The sequence below is a fragment of the Podarcis erhardii genome (genome assembly GCF_964252035.2).
Source record: "Podarcis erhardii genome assembly, chromosome: 16".
NCBI classification, from domain to species: Eukaryota; Metazoa; Chordata; class Lepidosauria; order Squamata; family Lacertidae; genus Podarcis; species Podarcis erhardii.
The window spans coordinates 25464892-25491420 of NC_138514.1; the positions used below are offsets into that span (position 1 = coordinate 25464892).

At 45.5% G+C, this 26529-nt stretch overlaps 2 protein-coding genes and 1 long non-coding RNA gene across 5 annotated transcripts in view; 1 reads left to right on the plus strand and 2 right to left on the minus strand.

Annotated features, from left to right (window-relative positions):
• SUMF2 (sulfatase modifying factor 2) overlaps positions 1 to 6035 on the minus strand; it is a 9190-nt gene extending 3155 nt beyond the window's left edge. Inside the window, exons 1-6 of one of the 3 annotated variants that reach the window (XM_081843799.1) lie at positions 5848 to 6035; positions 4937 to 5075; positions 3667 to 3781; positions 3258 to 3302; positions 1881 to 2031; positions 1006 to 1061 (exon numbers count right to left, since the gene is read on the minus strand). In XM_081843799.1, coding sequence (XP_081699925.1) covers positions 1006 to 1061; positions 1881 to 2031; positions 3258 to 3302; positions 3667 to 3781; positions 4937 to 5075; positions 5848 to 5947 — 606 coding nt within the window. In that variant the 5' untranslated portion in view covers positions 5948 to 6035. Of the gene's footprint in view, positions 1 to 1005; positions 1062 to 1880; positions 2032 to 3257; positions 3303 to 3666; positions 3782 to 4936; positions 5079 to 5609; positions 5650 to 5847 lie in introns of those variants that run through there. The other 2 variants (XM_081843798.1, XM_081843800.1) reach the window with 2 other exon arrangements.
• Positions 5939 to 13524, plus strand: LOC309331561. The gene is made up of 2 exons (XR_014151896.1): positions 5939 to 6076; positions 13034 to 13524. It is a non-coding gene; the product is annotated as an uncharacterized lncRNA (long non-coding RNA).
• CCT6A (chaperonin containing TCP1 subunit 6A) lies at positions 9042 to 19910 on the minus strand. The gene is made up of 14 exons (XM_081843791.1): positions 19737 to 19910; positions 17642 to 17705; positions 16803 to 16937; positions 15689 to 15862; positions 15231 to 15334; positions 14228 to 14338; positions 13918 to 14077; positions 13703 to 13785; positions 12613 to 12709; positions 12125 to 12272; positions 11630 to 11763; positions 11218 to 11320; positions 9785 to 9857; positions 9042 to 9379 (listed from the first exon to the last, which is right to left on the minus strand). Exons 1-14 carry the CDS (start codon positions 19868 to 19870, stop codon positions 9307 to 9309), a joined length of 1593 nt encoding a protein of 530 aa, XP_081699917.1. The 5' UTR covers positions 19871 to 19910; the 3' UTR covers positions 9042 to 9306.
• Between the last annotated feature and the right edge of the window lie 6619 nt (positions 19911 to 26529).

Here is a 26529-nt window from a genome sequence, read left to right on the forward strand (position 1 = left end):
ATATAAACCAGGTTCGTTTGTACTTTTCGTAACGTTTGTAACAACAAGTTCAATGATAATGTCCAACCGTATGCTGCTTTCAACGTGCTGTAATGGTCTTTCTTTATGCTCCTTGTCTTTGGCTTATTTTGTTTATTGATAATAAAAACAGAAGGTTCAGAGGATTAGACTAAGCGGGAAATGCTCAGGTGGCTTTCTGAGATGCAGCTGCCAAAAGTGCACAGAAGATTCCAAGTGTGGTCACGCCACAGAGTTAAAGGCATGTGGGATACAAGCTTTTTATTTTATTTCATATAGAAAAAAACACCTCAAGGGGATTACAAAAATGATAAAACAGTAATGCTATTGATAAGCAAGAATAACAGCAATCATTTCAGGCTTTCGAAAAGCTGAAATAACAATAGAGTAAAAACAGAATTAAAATTTTCATTAGCTTTCTAAACATCTAGGCGAGCTTGTCGAAACAGAAATGTTTTTTAGCAGGCACCAGAAAGAGTCCAGTGAAGGCGCCTGCCTGATGTCAAGAGGCAGGGAGTTCCAAAGTTTGAGTGTTGCTTCGTTGTTTTCCTAAGACTCCCCAGAGGCTGGGGAGATACTGCAGTCACAGAGTCTCCTGCAGAAGGAGCCAGTCTGTGACGGCCAGCTGTGGCATAGTGGTTAGAGTGTCAGACTAGGGCCTCAGAGAGACCAGGGTTCAAATCTGCACCCTCCATGTTTAGCCATGAACCTTGCTGGGCAACCATTCTGCCTCTCAGCTTAATTTAACTCACAGGGCTGCTGTGAGGAACAAACGGGGAGAGAACCAGATATGCCACCTAGAGCTCCTTAAGAGGAAAGGCAGGATATAAATGTAATAAATAAATAGGAGTCATGACAAAACACAAACGGAAGACTAGTAGGCTGTATGCCAGGTGGTTCCGACTACAACTCTCATCAGCTGGGGGCACCAGGTTGGGGGAAGGCTGGAACCAAGGTTCCCAAAGCCCTGCTCTCCAGTTTTCCTACCTGCCAGAGGTTTGTACGGTTGGCGAGGAATTTGTTCCCCCAAGGATACAACCTGTCTGGCAAAAGATAGGGAGGGAAAAAGAAAAGGTCATTTTTAATTTTTTTTTTAAGTTCAACATGTTTACACACACAAACACCACCTTCTCTTATCAAACCAGGCAAGCAGGAAAGGGTGATTTTAATCCTACCCTAAAAATGTTAAATTAAAATGACTGATGATGATGCAGAAGGGGAACAGCAGCAGCTCAGCCGGAAATCTTACCCCCCCCCCCCTTATGCCTGAAGAGAGAGAGAGAGAGAGAGAGATGGATGGTCAGAACGGTTTTGCTGCCTTTGGGCTAAACTTAAATTGACTCCCCGATCCTGAATCCTGTTGTGCATGTAGCCTTAGAGTGTGTGTGGGGGGGAGTCCTCCTTATGCCACACTCCCCACTTTAACCAGAGAACCCCTCATAAATCTGCTGCCATTTGTACTGCCTATGTGGTCCTAGAAGGCCTAAATTTCACATGGATGGAATGGGCGGAAAGTGAGGGTAAAGGGGGTGGCACAGAGAGAGGGGAGAGAAAGAAAAGGAGGTAGCAGAGAGGGGGGGGGGAAGGGGAGAAAAAATAGCCCCTGCCCCACTTTATAGGAATCCAGGGCCCCAAAACAGCTGCCAGCAATAACGAAATACTTCTAAACCTCGTTTTTGTCTCCTCCCCGTGCCCTGACAATTTGTCTGAGGCCGTTCAGAGCCAGCTTTGTGCTCAGAGGCTGGTCTCTTTGGATGAGGGCCCCCCCCCCAAAAAAACCCCTAGCCTGCTCTCCCCTGGTCTGGATACGCTGACCAGATGAAGCTGCTGCCACCGTGACCCCAGGCCCTTCGCTTACGTACTCTCCAGGCCCCCCCTGGCAGCAAACTCCCACTCCTCCTCGGTCGGCAGCCTCTTCCCTCTCCACGCGCAGAAGGCCTGGGCATCGTTCCAGCTCACATGCAGCACCGGGAAGTCCAGCCTCTCCTTGATGCCAGATCCGGGACCTGCGGGCTGATTGGGGTTACTCTGAGTAGGCCTTGAACCAGACCACAATATCAGTAAACAACGATGACACAGAGCACCAGCGCAGACCCAGGATGGCAGCCACTGCTGACTATCAGAGAAGCTGGTATCCCTGGATCAAGTGCATCAATTTTGTTGAGTTAATTAAACTAAATAGTCTTAACAGGATTTTTTAGTAAATGTGCAATTAGTTGTAACTGTTCTGAATGTCACCGTGTTATGATCTTCTTTAACGGGCCATGCAAACCACTATTCTGCACAATACTTTTTATAGGGTAGGGGGCACTGGGGAGGAATTTATGGGACCAAGGGGCCCTGAAAAAGTCTGAACCATAGCCCTAAACTGGGTGGTAGAGGGGCGAGCCTGTTGCTCATTCTCCTCTCTGGGGCAAACACCAAACTAGCCTCCTAGAGTAGCCAAGGGAGGAGGAGGAAGTGGCTTGCATTGAAAGAGCTTACTCCAGCGCTTTGAAGACAAACTGATTCCTCTGGAGGGAAAGTTCTGTTTTGGGGAGCAATTTCCCCTCTGCAGAGACTTCAGAGGGGCTCCCTGTAACTGACAACCAGCGAATTGACACTGACAGATGGATGCAAGTTAAAGCAACCTCCCTTGAACTTTGACAAGTGTCAATCATCTGACATTGTCATGGCTCATCTAGTGCAGCATCCTGTTCTACGGGTGGCCTCTTCTAGGAAACATGCAAGCAGGAGCTGAGCACAAGAGCACTCGCCCCCACTGTGGCTTCAAGCAGCTGATATTCAGAAGCATCACTGCCTCCGACCGTGGAGGCAAAGTGTAGCCATCCTGGCTAGCAGCCATCAATAGCCCTCTCTTCCTCCATGAATTTGCCTAACCCTCTTTTAAAGCCATCCAAGTTGGTGGCCATCATTGCCTCCAGTGGGAGGGAGTTCCAAAGTTTAACTAGGCATTGCATGAAGCAGGACATTCTTTTACTTGTCGCAACAGGTGGATGGAAATAAGGATCTGGTGTGTCAGGTTGTGAACTGTGGCATTTTAATTTTTTTATTTCACAGAGTTCATACATCGCTTGAAAAGCCTCAAAGCGGTTTCCAAATATACGCTCTATGCTGATCTGTGGGCTCCAGCTAATGGCCACTTTTCACTCCCTTTTCTTGGATTTCAACATGGACCATTTCAGTGACATCACTCTTATAGAAGGATGAACATTTCCCTGCCCCTACATAAGACTCACCTGTCTCCAAAATGCTTTCTCGATAGGAAGCCACCACGGGGCAGACTAAAAGGAGGAACAAAAGCGTGTTCAAAGCAAAAATATCACCAGTGCTAATACAGCCCACCTCCCCCCTTACAGTAATTATGTCCCCGTTTTAGGAAAAAGGTATTACTAGTGACATCACAGAAGCTTGGCCAATGGCTTGAGAGCAGGGCAAACCATGGGCAGGTAGCATCAAGCTACCCTTTTATATAGCATGGCACAGAAACTTTAGGATTTGGCAAGTCTCAGTTTTTGGAGGGACAACATCCAGAATCTTCGGGAGGAGGAAACATATTGTTTGCAGGAACAGGCTTCTGATGGACATTTACCCCCATGACCTAAGGCCCCACCAGGAACACCCTTCATCTCTAGGGCTGTCCCCTACCTCCAGTTTCCGTGTCACTTTCTTCTTCAGCTCTTCGGGGACGAAATCCTCAAAGACAAAGCTCCACCCGTATTGCTCAGCTTCTGTTTTGTATTTCTGGTCTCTCACAAACTCCCTGTTGATTTTCAAACCAGGAACTTAGACACAAATCCCGAGATCAGCCTCCCCCAACCTGGTGCCCTCCAACTGCTTTGGACAACAACTCCCATCAGCCCCTGGCTTTGATTGACTGTCCAACTTTTCTCATCCAGCACATCTGAACACCTCTCTTGACCCATTTTCTTTTTCTACCTATTATTTTCCCAACCATAAACATCCTGGGAGGCTACTGGATGGGAGATCTGAGATAGCAGGATGATAAAAAGAACCGGCTGGACCAGGTCAATGGCCCATCTAGGCCAGCAACCTGGTCTCACACTGGCCAACCAGATGCCCTTAATGGGAAACCTGCAAGCAGGAGCTGAGCCCAGGAGCCCTCTCTCCTCCTGCGGCTTCTAGCAACTGGCATTCAGAAGCATTACTGCCTCCTACCACGGAGACAGACTATGGTCATCACAGCTAGTAGCCACTGATAGCCCTCTCTTCCTCCATGAATTCATCTAATCCTCTTTAAAAGCCATCCAAGTTGGTGGTCATCAATGCCTCCAGTGGGAGTGAGTTCCACAGTTTAACTATACACTGCATGAAGGACTTTCTTGTATGTGTCCTGAATCTTCTCACATTCACTTTCACTGCATGCCCATGAGTTCTATTGTTATGAGAAAGAGGGAGAAAAGCTTTTCTCTGTCCGCTTTCTCAACCTCATGCATAGTTTTATAAATGTAGAGGAAAGCACCATCATTTTTTTGCCATCAGTTACACTGGTCCTAATCTGAACACTTCCCACTGGACAGTTAAACTATATAGAGCATCATATATAGCCAATATTTGAATTTTCTCGACAGCTGCTTCAGGGAAGGGCCCTCGTAGCTCAGCAGCAGAGGGTGTGCAGATGGTCTCGTGTTCAAATCCCTGACGTTTTCAGCCAGAGCTGGAAATATCACCCTCTTGCTGCCAGCCAGTGTAGAACAGGCATGGGGAACGAGCTGGCAGCTTAGAAATACTCTTATAAATGAAATAAAAAATAAACTGTATGCAGAACATGTTGAACACTCTGAAGTCCTATTCATATGTCCTATTGAGACAGAAATCCTTGCAATTTTGCAATGCCACATCCCCACAGACCCAGGGGCACAGCCAGCCTCAAGCAAGCGTGGGATTTATGCCTTACCGGAAGTCTTTGTTGGTGACTGGATATTTGTCCATCAGGAACGGTTTGACTATCCTGAAGGCTCCGTCTTCTTTTTTACCGTCCATGAAACCTGCCCCGATTTGGAACACCCCACCAGACAGCCGCACCACACTGTCGTCTGCTGAGAGGAGGGTGTAAATCAACAGGGATAGAGAGTCAAAACACACAAAAATGGTGGTTACGATTCCTACATTTCTGCCTTTACAGCGGGTTGGACTAGATGACCCATTGGGTCCCTTCCAACGCTACGAATATATGAAATGATGTCTCTGCAGAAAAAAATATGCCTGAATTATATTAGCATCTACCAACAAGGGACACCATTAAATGTTAGGGAACCAGGAGGAATCGTTCCAGTGTACCCATTTGCAGTGGTTGAAAACAGGGAAGGGAAAGATGATGGGCAATCTAAGTCTGATGCATCGGTGATCTAAGTCTGATGCAATCTAAGTTTGATGCATCGGTGTCTGTGTGCTCACACCTGCGTTGCACAAGTACACCTGAAGATAGGGACACTAAATACTCCTAACCAGGCTCATTAACCTTAGCGATCCTAATGTCTGAGCAGCCCCCACTGCTGAAGGTTCAGTAAGAATAATTTCTATGCAAGGTTGAAATCTGTTTCATGCATCAGCAATAATAAAGGTAATGCCTTGCAAGGCTGAAATCCGTTTCATGCATCAGATGCACCATCGATAACAATATTAATACTAATAATACTAAGACTCATTCGCTGCAAGGCTGAAATGCGTTTCATGCAACTTCCCCCGGGGGGCAAGCAAGGCATCGGTCTACCGATGAGGAGGAAGACCAGCCTGGAGAAACTCTCCTGCCTGCGATCCGGAGGAGGAATTCGGGCGGGCGGGCGGTCAGGCGGGCGGGAGACTCACCGGGCTGCTGGGAGCTGCTCCCGGCCAGCGCCCAGGCGGAGATCAGGCCCGCCCAAAGCACCCCGACGCCGCGGCGCCCCGACGCCGGTCCGGACGCCATGGCAGCCAGAGTGGGAGAGACGCCCGCCGACTCCTTCCCGCGCCCAGAATTAAGTTGCAGCTGAAGGCAGCAAAGGTAACCGAGGGCAAGGCAAGGAATCGCTTCCGGGGTCAGCCGAGGAAAGAGCACGTGGGAAGCTTTCTTTTAGTTTTCTCCCCCCCCTCCCCCCCATAAAAAACAAAACTGCGCTGAATACATGATTCCGCTTCCCTGTTTTGGAAGGATTTAAAAAATAATTTATTAACTTTTTATTAACTTTCTGTTTTACAATTTCAAATAAACATCTTACAAACTGCAAGAACTTTCCATGGTTCATTTTACATATTTTCCCTGCATGTTTTACTATAACTATTCAAAAGAAGTGTGCATGCACACGAAAGCTCATACCAAGAACTGACTTAGTTGGTCTTTAAGGTGCTACTGGAAGGAATTTGTTTTGTTTTGACTATGGCAGACCAACACGGCTACCTATCTGTAACTATAACTATTCAAATCAGTTTTCCACTTTTACATGCGCCAAAAAATATTTAGCTACTCTGTTGCCAGCGTTTTCAGCTGTATATTTTCCATACATTCAATAAATGTTTTCCACTCTTCTTTAAATGTATGTTCTTCTTGCTCTCTTATTCTATGTTAAATCTGCAAGTTCTGCATATTCTGTCAACTCAAGTTGCCAATCCTCTTTGGTTGCGACCTCGCTTACTTTCCATTTTGGGGCTAACAAAACACGGACCAGTTGTTGCATACATAATAACCTGAATTATTAGTGACAATGATTTTTAACAGGTCTCTCTTCCAAATTAATAACAGGTGAATGGATGGGCTGTATCAAAAGGCAGCCATCAAGATATCAAAGCATTCATATAATTGGAGAACTGGACAGGGCCCCCTAGGGTTATCTATTCTATCTATTCTAACCCCCTCCCAATGCAGGAATCGCAGCTAACTTCTTATTAGAAAGCTGGAAATTGAAAATTTCTGTTGTAATATTCATAAAAAATACCATGTCTTTCTTTATCCTCTGCTTTCTTACTCCAAAGTAAAACACTGTAGCAAAGGCTGCATGTGACACCCACCCGCCCAGCGCTGCCATATGGAATGACACAAGAATTAAAGGTCTCTGCCCCAAGGATCAAGCTGGACATGTGATGGATACCAGTACAAAAACAAGGCCAAGGGGATGTGAGTAGAGAAGGTTTACTCTAAGGAGGGATCCTGGCATTCATTTAGGGCAGGACTGCCTCACCTGCAGCCCTTCAGATGTTCCTCCCAAGGATGGAAAATGGCCACAGAGGAGCCCCAAATCTTATCAACACGTGGAAGGCCACTCCTGCTTAAATTCACATTGTCGCTGGTTGAGGCCTCTTGAAAAGAAGATTGGGCAAACATGTGGAAGATGGAGAGGTCTATTGGGCCATGTTAGGGTTGCTGCATAAATGGAACCTCCAGCTGCAAATGCAGTCTAGAGCAATCAGTTGCTGAGGATAAAGAGAAGGGGTGTGGGTTGCTGCTTTCACATCTTCATTTGGGGGCTTCCAAACAGGTTCTGATTGCTGGAAAAGCAATCTTTAGACCAGTGTTTCCCAATCTTTTTCAGGTTCCTGTTACTTCAGTTTCATAAACTCATCCCTGGTGCCCCATAGCCTACCCTTTAAAACTGTGGTTTGGGGTAGGGGGGCAGCTCAGAGACCAGGGGCCACAGCAGCAGTTGCCTGGAGGGATTCGAAGGAGAAGGGAGAGGAGAAAATGCTGAGGGAACACTCCACAAGGGGGGGAGGCTGTTTGAAAAAGGGCGAGAGGCTGCCAGCTCTGCAGGCAAAGGGTGGCCTAACTGGGCTCCTGAGCCCCACAGGGGTGCCACAGAAAGAATGCAGGTGGTCAAGGGAGCTGTGGACCCTAAAAGGTTGAAAATATCACAATCCACTAAGGAAAATAATGCTATAAAATTCAACCATTTATTCAAAATGCAATTCAAACTAGTTAAACGAACTTGACCCAGTGACATCAGCTTTCCATCACCCTTTTAATTCTTAAGGTCCCCCCAGGTAATCCCACCACCAGCTTTGAGAACCACTGGTTTAAAAATCTGCTTTAGAGATTTGTTCCTTTTCTGTGGACCTGTCATGCCCTCTCCCCTTAAGCCTCCTCTCTCTGGTTTTGGGGTTCTGTTCATCTCGGGGGTTCTTACCACAGCCTGAAAAGAACATTCATCCACTGACATGAGGTAATGGGTTAACAGCCAAAATCTGACAGGATACTGTAAGGAAAGCTGTCTCCAGCGGGGGGGAAAGCAGGGGCTAAATTGTTGGGGGTCTCCTCTTTTTGACTGTTCAGAGCCAACAGCCCCATGCACCTACCCTGCCCATTTCATGGGACCCACCTGAGGTTTGTGGATCTGTGTGTATGCATGCACACACTTTCTCCTATGCCCCACATGGGGCTCTTCTTACTCCTCCAGTGTCAGACTAGAACCCTCAATGTTGTGGGTGCTAGCAGAGGCTGGTGACTCAATTAACTCACTGTTCAAGTAACCTGCCAGGGTGACTGGTGCCCACCTGTCAGATGGGAAAACTATGTCTAAGAACTGTAGAGTTGGAAGGGACCCGCCCCCCAGGTTCATCTAGTCCAACCTCCTACAATGCAGGAATCACAGCTAGCAAATCCCTGACAGTTGGCCACCCAACTGGTTTTAAAATCTCCAATGGAGAAGAGTTTGCCGCTTTCCAAGGTAGCCCGTTCCATGGCAAAGGTGGTGAGATACATTAAGAATAACCTTTCACCAGGCTCATTTCCCCATGGAGCAAGATGGACAAACATCAGGACAAGATTCACCTCTGTAATTGTCTTGGAAACCCCTCTTTCCCCACCAGCTAAAAATATGAACAAGACCTGAGAAAACACCCTCCTTGCTAATGGAGCCAGAAATCAACCTGGAAGGAGGGTGACGGGGGGGGGGGAGGGGGAGAGAGAGAACCTGCCGGAGAGTTTAACTCTTAATCTCCTGCCAACAACACAGAGAGGAAGCCAGGAACAGCTACTGAGAGCAAGAGACGAAAGAACAGACTGGCATAAATTGACATTGCTACAGTCAAAGCAGAGAGCAGAACTGTTTATTGGGTAGAAAGACAGTAACTTCAGATGTATTAAGTCAGTCAGTGCATGTAAAAAATAAATAGTAACAGAAGCTAACAATTTTCATCTGTGAGTGGCCAGAATTTCCCAAAGGCAGAGCTCCAATTCTTCGCGCTGGCCTGAAAATCCACCTAAATTGTGCAGGGAGGGATACAGGGGGACACCTTGAACTCGTTCCAGAGGCTGCTTGTAAGAGACACACTCTGCCCTCAAGCCAGCTTTTCAGCTCAGCCTTTGAGAGAAGACATCCCAGCACGCATAATTTCATCAACCAAGAGAATGTTGCTTGCAATGACAGTGCTAAAAGAGAAAACAGGGGGAAGGGGGAGAGAGGAGAGAGAGAGAAGAGAAATTTGAATGATTGTGGAATGCAACCAACATCCTGCCTCCTTCCTTCATATTACTTCCCATACAGCCTTCTGGATATGTATGCTTCATATTTGCACCTCACAGAACCCCCTGAAAGCTTCCAAGCCCAATCATTTGTTTGCCCCATCCTCTGCCAAGAAGGTTCCCCTCTAGCTGTTTTGGACTACAGGCAAAGTCTAGAGCAAAACCATCCCAGCCTGCTGAAAAGGAAGCATTACTAAATGCAACAGGACTTGACTGCCCAACGGATCTGTGAAGGACTGCAAGCCAAGCCCTTTAAAAGCAAATTGTTTCTTCTTTTAACTGCCAACTTCTGCTTGCTGTAAAAACGTTTACCTTGAATGAAGAAGCTGCTTTTTAACATTGTAATTATCCCAAACTCCAGCTGCCGCCGCCAACATTGGCTCACCTGGAAAACACAACAAAGAAAGGTTTAAAAAGCAACAGCAATGCTGTAGCTGACTGACATACTTCAAACAACAGTAATGGAGACTGAACAAATTTATTCACAAGCTCGTATGTGCTTTAGGCTGCGCAGCCTGGGTTGAATTCTGCCTTGAGCACACAAAACCTGAAGCAAAACCTAGAGAAGCTAAATGATGACCTTCATCTTATTCCAAGAGAGTTGGGGGGGGGGAGGCAACAGTGGGCTTCTATAGGCAACTACCTTATACCTTAAGGATGTGGGTGGCGCTGTGGTCTAAACCACAAGCCTAGGGCTTGCCGATCAGAAGGTCAGCGGTTCGAATCCCCGCGACGGGGTGAGCTCCCGTTGCCCGGTCCCAGCTCCTGCCAACTTAGCAGTTCAAAAGCACATCAAAGTGCAAGTAGATAAATAGGTACCACTTCGATGGGAAGGTAAACGGCATTTCCGTGCGCTGCCCTGGTTTGCCAGAAGCGGTTTAGTCATGCTGGCCACATGACCAGGAAGCTGTATGCTGGCTCCCTCAGCCAATAAAGCGAGATGGGCGCCACAACCCCAGAGTCGTCCACGACTGGACCTAATGGTCAGGGGTCCCTTTACCTTATACCACAGACCTTCTACCATTGGCCCACCTGAAGTAGCTGATCTATGGGCCCTTCAGCCATTCTTGGGACTCCTATGAGCCCACTGCTCCAGAGGTGTTGGGGAGCGCTAGTCCAAATCCATGGAGCTGGGGAGGAGTAAGCAACCTCTGCTCTACACAGGTTGGCAGCGGCTCTCCTTGGCTTCATATAGAGGCCTTTCCCAATCCTACCTGGAGATGGTGGGGACTGGATCTGGGATTGGACATTTGCCATAGCCCTCAATGCCCAGGTTTTCTATGGTTTAGAACTCACTGTGTTCTTTGGAGGTCAGACAGTGAAGAACATCTCACACAGACCAGTTTGAGGTTATTTTATTTTTATTTTTTAAAAATCCAACCCATTTCATGCCTGCATAAAGGAAGAGCTGACCCTCAACTGCAGCTACCAGTTCATACAACTAACTCCATCTCTGTGGTTTCCACAGAGGTAAACATGCCAAATGAACCGGTTTAGACCAAGCTGGAATTCTGAACAGCTCTCCAGACGCTGGGTTCTGGGTGAGTTTGTTTCTCCTTAAATAGTTACTCAGAGTCACACGAAGAATACTTTAAAGTCAAATAAGCTGTTTTGGGGGCTCCTCAGCCAACCTCTCTTCCACTTCCACCAAGTTTGAAATCCAGAAGGGCTTCCAACAACACATCAGGGTCCCAACCCTTCTTGAGATCAAGCCAACCTCTATTTTACTGCACGCTTTCCCTTACCAGAGTTGAGGTCCACACCAGTCAGCTGCCCGGACTCTGCGTACTCAGCCTGAACTTTCACAAGCGTTTCTTGTGGATCATAGCCAGAGTTCTGAGCAAGTACCTGAGAAAGAATCGCAACACAAAGAAAATTCAGGCTTCTCCCCACAACTGCCAACACTCATGAAACATGTCACTTCAGATTTCTATCTATCCTCTTCTTCCTTTTAACCTGCCCTTCCATCTGCATTCTCTTCCCTCTGCAACTGAAGCAACTTTGGAAAATTTTATTGATGGTTCTCCCCTTAACCCAGCCTTTGCCAGCCTGGTGCATTCCAGATGCAACTTCCATCAGCCCAGCTGCCTTAACCACCGGGTAGAAAACTAAGTGAATTTAACACCTTAAATTGATTTATTTTCCCATCAGGCAGACCTTTGGAATGATAAGCAGAGCATCAGCGAAAGCTTGGACTCCCAGCTGGGCTCTTCCTTTCACACTGGGCTTATGCTTCACGAGGGCATCAGCTATAGCCACCTCCACGGCTCCGGCACCTGGGACCACACACCCTGCAAAAAGGACAATGTGACACAGCATTTAAACACTGCATTGGCTTTGAATTCAAGGCAACATGTACATCCTTTTGACTATTATATGTTTGTTCTTTTCAACTGTTAACATTCTGCTGTTCATTGTTTTACAAGGGGTTGCACAGGACTGTTCAAATTACATATTTTGGACACTCTCTTATATTATTAACAATACAGAATTCGTATTCTTATTTCCACACCTATGGGGGGCTCTCCCCCTTTAGGAATTGAACCACCACCACCATTGCTAGAGAAGATGTAGCAAAATCAAAGTTTCCCCTTTTAACCCACCATGCCCTGCCCATCAAAGCCTTATGAAGCGCTTCTAATACCCACTCACCATCTTCAATGGCATTTTTGACAGCACGTAATCCATCCCGGACGGCATCCTTGATTTGTGTCAGCGTGTGCTTATTCGGCCCCTTGATCAACAGTGTCACAGAACGAGGGTTGTCGCACTTTTCAATGAATGTGAACTTCTCCTCACCCTGGGGCCAAGAAGATGAGAATTATTTGAGTGTTATAAATGCCACAACAATCTACCAGGCAAAGGCAGCCCACTGACTATACTCCCCAAGATGCTTTTATTATTTTTAATGCAGTGGTCCAAGTTGCATTTTCCAATTAACTGAGCAACAAAACAAAATTGTGCAGTACTACTTGGGGGGGGGGGATCTTACCACCATTTGGCAAAACTTAAGCAGGTACTGAAGCCTTCACTGATCCAGAAGGCATTAAGAGACTTTATTTGGGAGTTTCCCAATTTGCAACACTTGCCACAGAAACAAAACCATTGCCAGGAATGTGAAAGGGGAAGGTGACACATACCAGTGTGTATTCGTAGACGAGTCCTGCATGTCCCAGGCAGTCCACAGAGAGGTCGTCCACAGAATTCATAGCAACGCCTCCACAAGCAAGAGTCAACCTGGGAGGTGGGAAAAAGTCATGTTTCAGCATTTAAGGTCACGCGGTTGAACCTAACCAATAACAGTGGCTGATTGGCTTCTTGAAAGCTGCCTGCACTATCCCAGAGGTGGTGTTGGACTCCAACCCCCACCATTCCTGACCACTGGGCCATCCCTGACGCGAGCTGCAGTACAACATCATCTAGAGAGCACTAGGTACTCATTCCTACTAAAGAATAAATTCAGCTTGGCTAAACACAACTAACTGGAGTCAGCAGTGCTAAGTTATACTGGAAGCAAAGATTCACTGAAACCAGTGCTGATGGTCTTCCAATTGCACTTAGAATCATGGCACAAGAGAAGTCTACCCTCCTCCCAGAGCTGCTGTGCATCACTCCAGCACAAGGGGATCCCTTTTCGCAATTGTCTTATTGCCCATCAGGCCTTCTCTCCCCCTGACCAGAGACCAGCTCAGCAGCAGCCAGGACAACTGGCTCCATGTGGGAGAAGTGGGCCCTTTCCACCAACTCTGCCCAAGACCAGCTCTCTCAGGCTCTTCCTCAGGCTGTCCCTCAAACAGCCGATCACTGTAAGAACTACTATATGCTCAGATCTGCACTGCTTGCTGATTTGTAATTTGGAACCAATCTACTTGTAAGATTGCCTTTCTCATATATGCCCTCTTGCACTGCTACAGGTGCCCCAAAATATCCATTCCACATTTGTAACTCCCTGACTGTTGACATCCAGCAGGTGCCTGCACTGTCTTTTTAGCACCTGCTAAAAACATTTTTATTTACACAAGCCTTACCAAATATTTAGAATACTGATGTTTTTAGTTTACTGTTGATTTTTATTTTTTTATTGTTTCATTTTTACTAAAAAAAAAACTTATTGTTTTATTCTTTTTGTAAACTGTTTTGAGATCTTGCACAATCAAGTAGTAAATAAATCTTATGAACTTTATAAAACTGGTGCCCAAGATGTTTCCTCCCACCCTTCCAGCAACTGACCTCTCCATGTTCCTTCGTTTTGCTCTGCGCAAAGCGACGATTCCTTCTTTTGCAAGAGCATCTAGGGAAAAAGGGTCAATCCCCTGAAAAAATAGAAATTAATATTATTTTGAAATGTTACAGTTTGTAGTTTGAAAGGCAACTAATGCAATGAGAGGTCTATTCTTAGAAAACTGTCCCAATCAATTCTGAGCTCCTCACTCCAACTCTCTCACCTTTTGGTTGATTACTACAAAACCTTTATTTGTCTCTCCAACCACAGTTCTTTTCAGGTCTATTATTTTATTCACTCTATCTTCAATGAACTTCCGTTCCGCTTTAACTAGCTTCTCTCTTTCTTCTGCGCTTTTATAGAAAAATCCAGAATTCACCTCTCTGGGGACAGAAAAAACATGATTGGAAACTCACCACAGTAAGCACGTAGGTGGAAGCACATTCAGCTGATGCAAAAAATCTCCTCCCATGAATGTGAAGACCAGACCAGCCTACAGCCAATTAAGCCTGCCACCCTCATCGCATACATACGTTTTTTCATATTCTAGTGATACATTGCAAGTGAGAATGTAAGCATCTTCAGCTCTCTTCTTCATGTCTGGATGGCGAGCGCCGTGATCCAAGACAAGTCCCCTGATCAGCCTGTTAAGAAGAAGTTTTTATTTCACATATTACGGTATTTTATTGAGAATTTTGTCCTAGGTTAATTAATTTGATATTTAATTCTGCTTGTCTAAGGAAAAGTCATATTACAAAGGAAACTCCCCTCCCCTCCAATATCATCTTTCTTGCTCTTCACTGAATGTTTCCAATCCCAGAGCAGGGAAACACAGAATAAAAATAAACAGAGGAAAACAATACACACCAACTACAAAATAATTTAAATACGACCAATAAACAGCTAAACAATTCTATTGTAAACAAGCAAAACTACAGCAACAACAACTAGTATTTCCCATTTAACCAAATACCTAGGTAGGAACAAAGACTTTGGGTCCCTTCTAACTCTGTGTTTGAATCATCAAATCATAAACTGATTAAACAACTTTTGTGTCTTGTTTATTCTATGTGCAGCCACCTGCTTTCTACTACCACCCTGACTCCTAATATGTGGCAAACAATTTAGACCTGTATCCCTTCCAGACTTGGGCAGGCTACCAAATATGCAGCATACCGCTAGGAGTGTCCACAGCAGGAACTTTCATTTTGCATGGTGTCTGACTCCATTGGCCACTGTCAAAGCCAACACAGAATTCATCCATGCCCTCAAGCTTACGCCAGTTTGACTCTCACAGCTCAGAACCTCTAACTGAGACCATTTGGAGAACGGCATCCTTGGCACAAAGGGGAGGCTGCTAGCCATGGCATATATGCCTTCTGTCTCTTTGCCACATGGAAAGAGTTAAGCACGTTGCCATCTCCTCAGCAGCAGAAAATGCAACACAGTGGCAGCTGTGCGATTTCTAGTAGGAAGGCAGTGGAAGAAGAAATGTAAAGAACGATTTAAAGAATAGACCCCTTCCATTGTACCTACGCTGTGTCTGTTTCAGATTTGTGCTTCATCTCCATTATCTCTACCATGTACAGGTCTATTGGTTCTTCTGGTTTTCTGATGGCCAGAATGGCATCTACGACGGCCTTGAAAGAGAAAATGCAGCCCCCATCAAAGGCCACTCCAAGACCTAGCAAGCCTCTCCCCAAATATCTACCCTCTGCTAATGCAGAGGTAGTGGCGGCCATAAGACTGGGAGGAAGGCCAGAACACCAATGGTAGGTGGAGCCAGAGGCAATGAGAGGCAGAGCCACCTCCTGATTGGTTGCAGGTAAGAAGGCCGGCAGGTGTGGCCAGGCTGAGTAGAGGCTGGTGGGGCAACCCCTCCCCCCTCCCCCCAATGGACCAGCCTCCACTGCTGCTCTCCTTCCAATCAAAACATGAAAGCTCACCTTTTTTTCTCCTGAAGCGGAAAACTAAGAGGGCTCTTGAACGCTCACCTCTGTAAGGATATCGGCAAGCTCAGCATGGACCTTCGTGCGGAGGGAGGTCCGGGCCACGTCCAGGAGAGTCTCCCGGTCCATTTCCTTGACCACTTTGACTTGCTCCAAGACCTGGAGGGCTTTTTCCTTGGCAGCTTCAAACCCTTCCGTGACTATTCGAGGGTGCAAACCCTAAAACCAAAGCAAACAATTAAAACTTTTCCACCACCCTCTCAATATTTTCAGTCATGCGTTATTGGGCAAAGCGGGGGGGGGGGGGGGGGGACATCAGCCATACTGGAATCTCACAATGTAACAGATCCACAAGATCACTGAATGGAGTAGGGACAAGAATATACATCCTTTCCTAATTCCCCGGGTTATGGGTATATCCTTATAAGCCTTAATAAGGCAAAGAAGCCTTTCACAAGAGCATCATCCAGTTTCTGCCATAACTGACCCTGGAGATCAGAATCAAAACCTGCCTTTAAATCTGTGAAGGCAGTAAAAAGTTTCCTCTGCAAGAATCTTGTCAAATTTTCATCAAGGAATAAGTCTGCTCCTGAGGATCAACTGTCCTGTCCTTTTGAATACATTTGAAAGGAAGTATGTTCCTTGCAATGCAGAGGGTAAAGCACAGGTTACTCTAGCACAGAGTTATGCCAAGGGAACTACAGAGCTCACTTGGGTGTTCACCGTGCAATGGGATTTGAAGGCTCCATAAATTTTTACACAGACAACTGTTGATTACACCACAAAGAAGCAGATGTATGAAGAAAGCAGCCTCCCCCAAACTGCTGCCCTTCAGCTGTTTCGGACTACAACTCCCATCAGCCCCTGGTCTAAAGAAACATAGAAGTCCAGCTCCGCAGTAAAGATGCCAGACAGATGAGCTCTGCTCCTTCCAAAAATATACATTCTAGTGTCAGAGTCTACAACAGAAATTCCTCCTGTATCATCCATTTCATCTTCATCCAAAGGCTTGCGCCAGCATCACTAAAACAATGAAACCTCGTAAGTGAACTTATTTAATCTGAAACTAAAGAGCAGCCAAGCACCTAAAAAACAAACAAACAAAAAAACCGACAACCCAGCAAAGGGCAAATAAAAAAGTAAGAAAGTTGCTACACACCTCTGAAATGTAGAGATCTGCCTGCTTGAGCAATTCCCCAATGATGAGAACATTGGAAGTGGTCCCATCGCCAGTGATGTCATCCTGCGCTGTCGCTACTTTGGCAATCAAGGAGGCTGTCGGGTGCTGGATTTGCTGCGAGGTACAAGGGGAACAATAGCCAAAAGAGTTATTCCTCATCAGTGTGCTTTCCCATCAGCCCAACACTGAACCTTGCATAGGTATTTTTGGCATCTTATGCCACGATCCGAACCAGAGAAGGAACCAGGCTTTGATGGCGAACAGTCACTTCAGAACTGCATGTTAATTTTCATATGCTCTGAGGTAAATAAAGATATATCCCAATGCAACCATGTTAAACAGTTGAAAGAGGAAAATAAAAACTATGTTTCAAAGAAAAGAAAAAAGACACAAACTAAGAGTGATCCTTCAAGAAGATCTGCCCTTCCCTAATCTGGAGGAGCCTTCCAGTTATTGTTGGGATCCCCATCATCATCCCCAAATGTTGACGTGGTGGCTGATGGGAGCCAGAGCTCAACAGCAACTGAAAGGCTGGACTAGACATCTGGGGTTGTACCCAACTAAAGTCATTTGCAATTAAGTTACTGATATCAATGGATCTAAGTCAAGATTGTCCATTTAAATGGGTGCACTCTGAGGACTTAGTTGGATACACCTCATGGTTTTAAGGTTGCCTATAATCTTCCAAGTTATGAACCTCTGATGGGCAATTATGTTCAACCTGCTGCCAATTCTTCATGCCTACAGTTACCACCACAAACCTCCAGATTATGCCAATGTTACGTTCTTAGTGGACTCCAGGGGAGGGAAGAACTCACCATCTCGTGAAGCAAGACGTTGCCATCTTTGGTAAGTTTGATATCTCCAGCACCAGACACAAGCCTGTGTGGGGACAGAGCACAGCCATCAACCCTCTGGTCCCAGCCTCCTCTTGCTGAGGACAGGAGGTGATTATAGCAGAGTCATCCCTGCTGCTGGCAGCATATGCAAAATGACTCAATTTTTTAGGTAAAGGGATCATGCCACAACCAGATACTCGTCCTTCTTTGGGAAGGATGAGGAGCAATGTTGGAGCTGTTTCTAAGCACCTCTGCCTGCCCACTTGTGAAAGGCCAGCTGGGTCCTTGTAGCTGCATACAAGATGAACCCTGCTGATTCAGACCATTGGCCTATCTAGGACCAGCATTCTGATCAAACCATGGCCAACCAAATGCCTCTGGCAAGCCTAAAAGCAGGACATGCATACCAAGAGCCTCTCACACTCATGATGCCCTAGCAATTGGTATTCAGAGGCATAGTACACCAATACTGGAGGTAATGTGCAACCACTGACAGGCTTATCCTCTATTTTGGGAAAGGCTAGCCAAAAATTGCTGCCCTCCGCTCAGTACATAAGAAGCTGTCTTATACCAAGTCAGGACATTTCTCCATCTAGCTCAATTGTTGACGCTTCCTGACAGCACCTCTCCAGTTTCAGACCGGGATCTGCTCCCCCCTGCCCCACCCAAGATCCATCAACCAGACCCTGCTGCAAAAGACATACATTTAGAATTAAGTAACTAGAAGACTAAGATTTTATTTGGAAGCCAAAACTGAACTCAGACCTTTTATACAAAAACCCACTCCAGGACACCCCCATCCAGTATAATTTAGGCACAAGGGGGTGGGTAGTTTATTGCCTATTGTTAGAATTTTGAGTCAGAAATGTGTTTGTCTACTGCAAGCTGCCCAGGCAGCTAGCAGTAAGTATACTGCAAGTTGCTCAGAGATAAACTTTATGCCCACCCCGTTTTGTGTGTGTGTGTGTGTGTGTGTGTGTGTGTACACACACACACACACACACACACACACACAAAATGAAAACAAACAGGCCCAGGTTCCTTTCCTTTCCTGATTTTCTTTGCAGCTGCTTTGCCTCACCAAACAACAGATGACTCCAGTACTTTCAGTAGTTGTGCAAGAGAGGCAACTCTTGACACATTTGAATTACCATCACATATGGTCAAGTCATACTATGGATGCATCAAGCCCACTGCTGTCTCATCCAAATGGCAGCAGCTCACAAAGAATAGATTTGTAACTGTGAATGGAAGTCCAAGATGAGATAAGTCTGTGGTACCAAAACAAATTATTTGGCTGAGCACATGCTCAGATACACCCTGCTCCTTAACTCTAGGTGTACAGCTCAGCCTGCACCATCATTTTGTTCTGGCTCTATAGCTTGAGGATCTCAATGCTAGATAGTAAAAATCTTAAGCAAATCCATCAAGCCTGAAAGCCTATCCACCACTGCTGTGGGCAATACAGAGCCTGGTAGGCTAATGGCCTGACTCTGCTTCACCTCATACCCCCAGGGTAGTGGCAGATGCCATAGTATTACAGTTCAACATTTCGGGGGGGGGGGGGGAGAGATTAGGAATCAATCAATAACGATAGCATTAATGACGAGTTGGACAATGGGAACCCAGCCAGATGGGCGGGGCATAAATAATAAATTACTATATATTATTACTCATTTTCCTCCAGAGCAGACCCACTAAAATTAATGGCCTACACTAGTTGTGTCATTATTATTATTACTACTATTTTTATTTATTACTCGCTCTTCACCCGAAGGTTCCTCTGGGCGGGTTACAACATTAAAGCATAGTATTTAAATCATCTTAATTCCAATGGGTCTACTCTGAGCAGGACTAACCAAATCATTGTACACATGCACACGCTAGTCTAGAGCCCGTAGCCGGCTCGGGGTTCACTGGCGCGCTCTGCGCACGCGCCATTTCCGCCCTCGAGCGCCACGCGGGTGGGCTGAGATCGACGTGGCCACGCCCATCCCGGCATCCACGCTCCTTCCCCTCCCCCCCCGCGCGCCCCCGGCCTCCCCCATCCCCCCAATTCTTCCCCTCTCCTCACATCTTCATGGTTCCTTTAGGGCCGAGGTTGGTCCTGAGCACGTCCTGCAGGCCCCGCGCCGCGCTGATGTTGACGGCCAGAGCCGCCTGGGCCCTCGCCACCTCGGCCTTGGGGTTCAGCGCCTTCACCGCCATGTCGGCCGCCCGCCTCGAGGAAAAGGAAAGGGAGTGATAAGAGAAAGGGGCGTCCCCGCGCAGGCGCAGGCGCCGACAGGGCGGGGGTTGTGACGTCCTAGCCCCTTCTAGAATACTCCGCCGTTTCGGGGGCCCGCCTCTCAGCTCCCATTGGTCCGGCGTACCCGTCGCTCAGGAGGAAGCCGCCTCGGGCGCAAACGGTGGCGGCCTGGATGGCAGTTAGAGACTGTTGCTATGCAAAATCGTGGCAGGCCTCGGCCCCGGCGTTGGCAAACTAGGCCATGAATATGCATAAGCGCCTCATGCTATATTCATGATGTCTTACTCTGAGGCAAATTAAGTGTTTCCCTTTAAGGATCTAAATAATTTTATATAAATAATATAAATAATTCATAGCACTAGTATTTATTTTTAACCTATGTTTACGTTACCTAAACCTCACCTCCTCCTCACCTCCTTCAATATAGATACAGATAGATATAAAACGCAGTACTGGTAAACATTTTTAATGAAATACACAAAAATATGTATAGCATAATGATTTAATATATAGTATCTCATACATCATAGACAATACTCATGCTATGTCTATAATTAGTTGGGCATATTAGTACATAATATGTTATATAAAGTATTTAATGTATTGGTGTAGCACGTAACACTTTTTAAATGCTACATTGATTAAATACTAGAATTACAGGTTATATGTCTAATTTTATTTATTTGCAATTATTTGTGACCCACTCGTTCTCTGATAAGTAAAAACACAACAAAATACCAAATAATTGAGAGTGGTGAAACTCAGGAGCAGTCCAAACAACTTGTGTCACTTTAGATCAAGGGTAAGTATGTATATTTTAACTTTTCCATCTGGCTTTCTTTATCAGTTAAATTTGCATCCTGATTGTTGAGCAGGGTCTCCAAAGGGACTCACAACAGCATTTCTAATTTTATTGATTTACTTAAAATGTTTCTGCCCTGCAGTTCATTGTGAAGGCATATAAAATTAATTGCTAACTTTTTCATGCGGCAGCCGAGTTAACTATGGAAGTCCCCCCAACAGGAGGTGGTGACGGCCACCAGCTTGGATGGCTTTAAAAGAGGACTGGACAAATTCATGGAGGAGAGGGCTACCAATGGCTACTAGCCACAATGGCAGATCCTCCCACGTGTCTCTATTTTCCAGGAATGTCCCTGATTTAGATAAACTGTCCCAGTTTCTCATTTGATCCCAGAATGTCCCACTTTTCCTTAGGATGCCCCTATTTTCATTGGAGAAATGTTGGAAGGTATGGAGTTATCTGACCCCTGAGCTGTCTGAAGGCAATCCTGTATAGGGAAGGTTTTTTAAAGGTTTAATGTTTTATTATGTTTTTATATATGTTGGAAGTGGTTGGGGCAACCTGGTAAGATGTATGGGGTATAAATAGTAAAATTATCATTATGGAATGGGACATTCCTATTTTCATCGGAGAAATGTTGGAAGGTTTGCAATGGTTCTCTGCCTCCACTGTTGGAGGGATCAATGCTTCTGAATACCAGTTTCTGGAAACCACAGGATGGGAGACGGCTCTTGTGCTGAGGTCCTGCTTGCAGGTTTCCCACAGGCATCTGGTTGGCCACTGTGAGAACAGGATGTTGGACTAGATGGGCCCCCTGTGGCCTGATCCAGCTGCATGCTTTACGCCAAAGAATCCTGGGAACTAGTTTGTTAAGGGTGCTGGGAATAGTAGCTCTCCAATTGATACATTTCAGGATTCTTTGGGAGGAAGTTGATTGCTTTAAATGTAGGGTGTAGATGTGGCCTTAATACAGTGGTACCTCGGATTACATACGCTTCAGGTTACAGACTCCACTAACCCAGAAATAGTGCTTCAGGTTAAGAACTTTGCTTCAGGATGAGAACAGAAATCGTGCTCCGGCGGTGCGACAGCAGCGGGAGGCCCCATTAGCTAAAGTGGTGCTTCAGGTTAAGAACAGTTTTAGGTTAAGAACGAACCTCCGGAACAAATTAAGTACTTAACCCAAGGTACCACTGTAGTCCTATTTTGGCACCAGTCCTGTCAGCTCTCACCATCTGAGGTCACTAGCAGAGGGTGTGATGTTTTAGATATGTGTTTTCACAGCAGATATTAATATTTAATATCTCATAAAGTAATATTCAACTTTTCTATAGCAGGTGTCAGTGTACACATTTTTAGCAATTTCCCGTGTACTTTCAGCTTAGAATTCCATCCTGGTCCCTTCATGGTGTGATGTGCTTCAAGAAAAGAGGAAACAGGTACCAAAATTTCTCTTTCTAACTTTTCAGTAAGTTATATTGGTTACATTTTTATAGATAGTTATTTCTTCTGTTTTTTGCCTTTGTTTGTGTAAAGGCTCCAATAAATAAGCAACCCTGTAAAGTTGGCTACTGTTATTATGCCCATGGATCAGGAATAAGAATCCTATGGCTCTTCAGGAACTGTTGGACCATTTTTCTTAATCGTTGGTCATGTTGGCTAGAGGTGAGGGGAGTTGGTGTCCGCAGGATAGTCACACCTGTGATAAAAGCTTTGTAAAATTAACTTACATTCATTGCCATTCAGTTGGGCCTCATTCTGAGTCAACATGATTGCAGTTGGGATGTTTGACTAACTTAGAAGGAAGATTTTTTCCAGGATGTGGTTGATGTTTTCCTAAACCACTTGAAGGGAAGCTCATACATCATTTTCCTTGCCCTCCCAATCTGCAAACTGCCCCCACATATTTGTCTATGATGGGCACTGGGTTTATCTGCACTGTGTGTATAGCCAACCAGTAGAGGGCAATGCAGCCATACCCAGTCAGGAAGTTTGTGTTCATACTTGGTTTACTGTGCAGTTACTGCGCTTCCTGTGCTGGGTTTTTAATGTATGTTCACATGAGGTTGTCCAAAATGCAGGTTGTTATAAGTTACTACTGCTTGATGCTCTTTTTCTCAACCAGCTTCATGATTGCTGGAATGGCCCAGTCGGTAGATTGAGCATGAGACTATAATCTCAGGATCGTGGGTTCGAGCCCTACGTTGGGCAAAAGATTCCTGCATTGCAGGAGTTGGACTAGATGACCCTCACAATATTTTCAAACTCTACAATTTTATGATTCTGTGATTCATACCAGTTGTAGTCCTTAAGCCATTCATCTCTCTTTGCATAGGGAAAAACATCAGTGCCCTCTAGTGCCTTGCTAATGTGAACACTCCCTTGGTCAGAACATCATATCCCTCTCTTATAATACTAGATAGAACTCAGTGGGGCCACTCAATGAAGCTGAATGTTGGAAGATTTAGAACAGACCAAATGAAGTCTTTATGCATGCAGCACATAACTGAACTATGGAACGAACCCACTCTTGCAAGAGGCAGTGATGACCTCCAACTTGATGGCTTTAAAGCAGGATTGGACAAATTCATGGAGGAAAGGGTTATCTTCTTTAGTGATCACTCATAGCCGAGTAAGATTGTCTTCCATGAACATGGCCTTAACTGTGTGTCCATAGGTGACTGTAGAGGCCAATTCTGGATCCACACCTCCGTCCACAGTGGGGACATAGGTTTCCTGGTGGAAGTTGATCATGGAGAGAGGTTGCCAAACACGCCTTCCTCTTAGTTTGTTTCTCACTTTTGTCCTGAGTTCGAGAGTCTTCAAAATCCATGGGTATAGGCTGTTCTCCAACTAGAGCACTCACAAGCCAGTGTTTTCCAATTGTCAGTGTTTATACTACATTTGTTTAGATTTGCCTTGAGAGAGTCTTTAAACCTCTTTTATTGACCACCAACATGATGCTTTCCATTTTTAAGTTTGGAATAGAATAGTTGCTTTGGAAGATGATAATCAGGCATCTGAACAACATGAACAGTCCAACGAAGTTGATGTTGAAGAATCATTGCTTCCACATTGGTGATCTTTGCTTCTTCACATTGGTTTGCCTGTCTTCTCAAGATATGTAAAAAATTTTGGAGACACTGTTGATGGAATCTTTTGAGGAGTTGGAGATGGCATTTATAAGTGGTCCGCGTTTCACAAGCTTACAATAAAGTTAGTAGTACAGTAGTTTTGTAAACAAGCATTTTGGTTTCCCTGCAAATGTCCCAGTCCTCAAATACTCTGCACTTCAGTCGGGAGAAAGCTGCACTCATGGAGTTCAAGCAGTGCTGGATTTCTGTATCGATGTTGGCCCTTGTGGAAAGATAACTGCCCAGGTCGGAAAAGTGATCGACATTTTCCAAGGTTATACTGTTAAATTGGATTTGTGGCGCTGCAGAGGGGTTGTTTTGTGCTTGTCAGTGCAGCACTTTGGTTTTTTGGATGTTGAGCGATAGGCCAAGATTTTTGTAAGCTTCTGCAAAGATATTTAGGATGGTTTGGAGGTCATCCTCTGAGTGTGCACACACTAGGTTGTCATCAGCATATTGAAGCTCTATGACGGAAGTTATGGTAACCTTACTCTTCGCTTTCAGCCTACTTATGTTAAAGAGCTTTCCATCTGTTCGATATATGATATCTAGCCCGGTGGGGAGTTTCCCTTTGACAATGTTTAGGATCATAGCAATGAAAATAATAAATAGAGTTGGGGCAATAACACATCCCTGTTTAACACCTCATCCCACTGTGAATGGTTCACTTTGAGAGCCATTGTTATCTGTGATGGTTGCTGTCATAATACTGTGGAGCATTTCACAACGTATGTGCAAGGTAAGATGGGCCCAGCAGTTCCCTTTCTAGGCCTGATGGGGCGACAGTAGCAAAGAGAAGCTTCCAGAACCAAGTCCCCCCTCCTCCTCCATCTTCCTTATGTTTCTGAAAGCCTGTGGCAGCCATTGTGGCAGTTCCATTCTGTGACATTGGCAGTGGGAGGAGGATTGGGAAAGTGTGTGGTATCCCAAGGTGCTGTGGCAGGAGGAGCATGTGTTTGGTGCTAGGAGCTGTAGGGTGGTCCCACATGCAGCCTGTGAACTATCAACCTACAATATCCTCCTTGCAAAGGTATTTCCTTTCCTGACAGTAAGAGCTGTTCGACAGTGGAATTTGCTGCCAAGGAGTGTGGTGGAGTCTCCTTCTTTGGAGGTCTTTAAGCAGAGGCTTGGCAACCATATGTCAGGAGTGCTCTGATGGTGTTTCCTGCTTGGCAGGTGGTTGGACTTGATGGCCCTTGTGGTCTCTTCCAACTCTATGATTCTATGATTCTATGATTCTATGAAATTTATCTGGGCAGCCAATTTTCAGAAGGACATGCCACAGGGCATTATGATTTACAGTGGCTATAATTGGCTACTAGCCACATGCTGGAGACAGTATGCCTCTGAATAAAGTGGTACCTCGGGTTACATACACTTCAGGTTACATACACTTCAGGTTACAGACTCCGCTAACCCAGAAATAGTGCTTCAGGTTAAGAACTTTGCTTCAGGATGAGAACAGAAATTGTGTGGCGGCGGCACGGCAGCAGCAGGAGGCCCCATTAGCTAAAGTGCTGCTTCAGGTTAAGAACAGTTTCAGGTTAAGAACGGACCTCCGGAACGAATTAAGTACTTAACCCGAGGTACCACTGTATTACTTGCAGAGGAACACGAGTGTGCTGTTGCACTCTGGTTTTGCTTGTGGACTTCTGAGAGGCATTTTTATGTAAACTGCTTAGAGATTTTGATGATTAAGTGGTATATACAGTAAATCCTGTCTATATAAATTATCTGCTGGGCCAGTGTAGGAACAGGATGCTGAATTAGATTGACCTTTGGTCTGATCAAGAATCAGGGCTCTTCTTGTACAAGCATTTGATTCAAAAACTGAGTTTTCTGCCTTTCTCCCCTTCTCTGGCTAATAACAGCTTTTGGGGGGCATACTTGTTTGGGATACGGTGTAGGGAAATTAGTTGAAAAAGCCTCCCTCCTTGGAACTGCAGCATTTATTAAAATTCTCCCAATCTTATGGATGCTTTTAATCATTAATAAAAGAGTGGTACGGGGGATTGGGAGATCCAATCACAGAATTCTTACATTACATCTAGTTTTGTCCGAAGTCCAAAACAAAGCTGAACTCTGGAATCAGTTTCAGGGCCAAACCTAAGCTGTGGAAGAATTAGCAAGCAATAAAAGAGCTTTTCATACATGTGCAGAGTGCTCTTAGGTTCCAAGAGCTGCTTATGTAGATCAGTTATGTTGCAGTCTAAAAGACACAATGTGAAAGGAAAAGCAATTGGGAGGCAGAAAGGGGAGAAAGCAACCTCAGACACTAGCTCTTAGTTATAAAGTTCTCATAAGGAGCAGCTGCTGGAATGGAAATAATTCAAGGAGCCCAATGCTAACAGAGAGGCCTTGCTTCCTTGTCCTCCCTCTGCTGTGACCTGTTGAAGCGACTGCTTCTGGGGGACGGATGATGGAGTGAAGGTCCAATGCAGCTGGTCTTTTAGCAGAACTGATGGAGCAGGCCTGTTTTCCTCCTCTGCCACTGCTGCAGCCAGGCAACAGCTGAGAGAAGGTGAAGCCTGATGGAGTTGGCTTCTCAGCAGAGCCAATGGCCACCTAAAACTTACAAACAGGAACTCCTACTTACAAGTACTGTACTGATAATTGCTTTAATAACGATCTCTGTCTTATTTACGACAGAGATCTTCATTAAGGCAATTATCAGTACAGGCTC

What these genes read in the sequence shown, in the direction of transcription:
- CCT6A (XM_081843791.1), bottom strand. Translation starts at nt 19,870, where the DNA reads ATGGCGGTGAAGGCGCTGAACCCCAAGGCCGAGGTGGCGAGGGCCCAG. An exon ending in TTGTAGTAATCAACCAAAAG is followed by an intron (nt 13,786 to 13,917) that starts GTGAGAGAGTTG and finishes CTATTTTTTCAG; the next exon opens with GGGATTGACCCTTTTTCCCT. An exon ending in CAAAAATGCCATTGAAGATG is followed by an intron (nt 11,764 to 12,124) that starts GTGAGTGGGTAT and finishes TCCTTTTTGCAG; the next exon opens with GGTGTGTGGTCCCAGGTGCC.